Source organism: Manihot esculenta, chromosome 12 (assembly GCF_001659605.2).
Source record: "Manihot esculenta cultivar AM560-2 chromosome 12, M.esculenta_v8, whole genome shotgun sequence".
In the NCBI taxonomy this organism is placed as follows: Eukaryota; Viridiplantae; Streptophyta; class Magnoliopsida; order Malpighiales; family Euphorbiaceae; genus Manihot; species Manihot esculenta.
This window is the reverse complement of record NC_035172.2, coordinates 7,365,221-7,367,582: the sequence shown is the minus strand read 5'-3', so window position 1 is coordinate 7,367,582 and position 2,362 is coordinate 7,365,221. Positions and strand designations below refer to the sequence as shown.

At 35.9% G+C, this 2,362-nt stretch overlaps 1 protein-coding gene across 1 annotated transcript; it reads left to right on the top strand.

The window, feature by feature from the left end:
- Window positions 1–772: 772 nt before the first annotated feature.
- LOC110628774 (probable E3 ubiquitin-protein ligase LUL4) lies at window positions 773–2,088 on the top strand. The gene is made up of 2 exons (XM_021775575.2): window positions 773–1,179; window positions 1,272–2,088. The coding sequence occupies exon 2, from the start codon at window positions 1,301–1,303 to the stop codon at window positions 1,898–1,900; it is 600 nt and encodes a 199-aa protein (XP_021631267.1). The 5' UTR covers window positions 773–1,179; window positions 1,272–1,300; the 3' UTR covers window positions 1,901–2,088.
- The last annotated feature ends 274 nt before the right edge of the window (window positions 2,089–2,362 follow it).

Below are 2,362 nucleotides of genomic sequence, written 5' to 3'. Positions count from 1 at the left end.
GAATCGTTTGCTGATCTAAGATAAATTCCGATTACTGCATGCTAAATTGTACACTAATTGGACAAGTTAGCAAGTTCTCCATTTTTGAGTTCCACTAATAGTATGCTCATAAATACTCGTAGAATTTTTGTATTGTGGCTGCAGAAATTTCAAGGGTTGGCCTCTCAAGTCTTAAACAAGGAGGAACTTCGGATTTGACATTTGACATTTGAGGTGAGTTAACGTAATTGACGCAGAAATACCTAACAAAAATTGAGAGGCTGAACCTTAAAATTGGCGGATGTCATGGCTTTTTTGTTTTTTGACTTGCCAACAGCAACCCTATCATTTGCTTGTGCGCCTCTTTCTTTCTTTACATGCGCAGCATAGGCATAAAATCTTAGCACAGATTTCAATTGAATTAATCTATTCTTTATTTTTTGTAATTATGGAAGTGGAAGTTTTGTAAAGAGAAAGAGGCCGTCTTCCCATCTTCAAAATTCAAAAGAAAATAAATAAAATTACCTCTCAATATTTACTCCTTGAAATTTTAAACTGTAAAATAACTTTGTTCAACTCTTCCATTAGAGTTTTTACATTATCAACTAATCTACCAAAATATGAAGGGTCTATCCATCAGAGATTCACGGATAGAGACCACGTGTGTTGAACTTAATTAGGTTTGGCTCCACTAAAATGATTTCAGCTATTTTGACTTCAGTGTTGAGCATATTAAATATAAATCAATGAACTTTTTTAGAAGAAAAAATTACTTTGTTGATCTCCCAATCTCACCCCAAAAGGAGGTGTTGATTGTTTAAAAACACACAAGCTGCCTTTATCTCTATGGAAGGCCGGCTCAATGGGAAAGATCCCAACAGAACAACATCTCCTTGGCCTTAAATCATTAAGCCTTTATATGCAACCGGCCTAAAATTTTTATTTATTTATATGCAAGCATATAAAGCTGGTTCGAGGCTGCAAGTCTTCATTTATATCTTAAAACTGCATCACCACAAAGAGTGAGGTTGGGAGTAGAGAGTAGAGAAGCAGCCTGGTTTTAGGGTTCAGTTGGCTGCCATTGCCAATCTATTGTTGCTCTTCTTTTAGCAACCATCACCGCGGCTACCAATCAGTTGAATTTGTTGGTTCTCTTCTGTTTTATTTGCTCTAATTCAATCTTCCTAGTTCAACACTCAAGTAAGTGAATCTCTATAAACCTTCAAATTTTAATTTGTTTTTTTCTCCTTTCGTTCATTGATCACCGACTGAGAGGAGTTTGTTACTTACAGATGCTGAGATTCGCTAGCTGAGAGGGAAAATGAACGGCGCAGATTCAAGCACTCGATGGAGGAATCTGAAGCGACACCTCTCGTTCAAGGGTCTAGGTTGCTGTGGGGCCACTTGGACTCACGGAGCCACAGTCACGGAGGAGGAAGAACCCATCGCCGTACAAGAGGAAGTGAGCGATCGACCTTTGGCCACTATCATCGCCAATGGACGTGAAATTCCGGTGGAGAACAGTAACAGCGTAGCGCTGGCGCCTTCAGGGATGAATCTCCGGACAGCATTAGCTGTTGAGCGCAATTTGCAGAGAGAAAATGTAGGTCCATTGAAAAGTGCTGCTGGGCCAGTGAAGACCCTGATGAGATTGATTGAAGAAACAGAAGGCGTAGATTTGAGGAAGAAGAAGACGAGGGAAAATGAGTTGAATGCCTATGGAGAAGGAGGAGGGAATGAGAATGAGAATGAGAATGGGAATGATTTGGTGTGTTGCGTGTGCATGGAAAGAAATAAAGGAGCAGCTTTCATTCCATGTGGACACACCTTTTGCAGGGCTTGTTCAAGGGAAATGTGGGCCAAACGAGGGTCTTGTCCTATTTGCAACCGTTGGATTCTCGAAATCCTTGATATTTTTTGAGTTCGTATCAAAGGCCCATGATTTTTGGTTTATTTTTCTTATTCGATCAAGACTTTTCTCTTATTGGGCTAATGGCTTTTAATCTAATAATGTATAAACAGAGACGGATCCAATACATAACAAAGGCCTTGGCCCACCAAAGTAAGTCATTATATAATTAATTTTACTACTTATCCTCCTTTCTTTTTTCATATTCTTTATATTTGAAGCATACTCAAAAAAATTGATTTATTAAAAAAATATTTTTTTAATTAAAAGAAAGTTTAATCTATTCTTTTAAAACAATGGTTCTCTTTTTTAAAAAGAAATGCATTTTATTTATTTTAAAAAAAATTATTAATATCATTGAATATTAACCCTCCATTTCAAATAAAAAATTTTATAAAAATTTAATTTAATTAATTTTTTATTTAAGATAAAATAATTTAAAATTTTTTAATTTAAAATTTTTTTATTATAAAC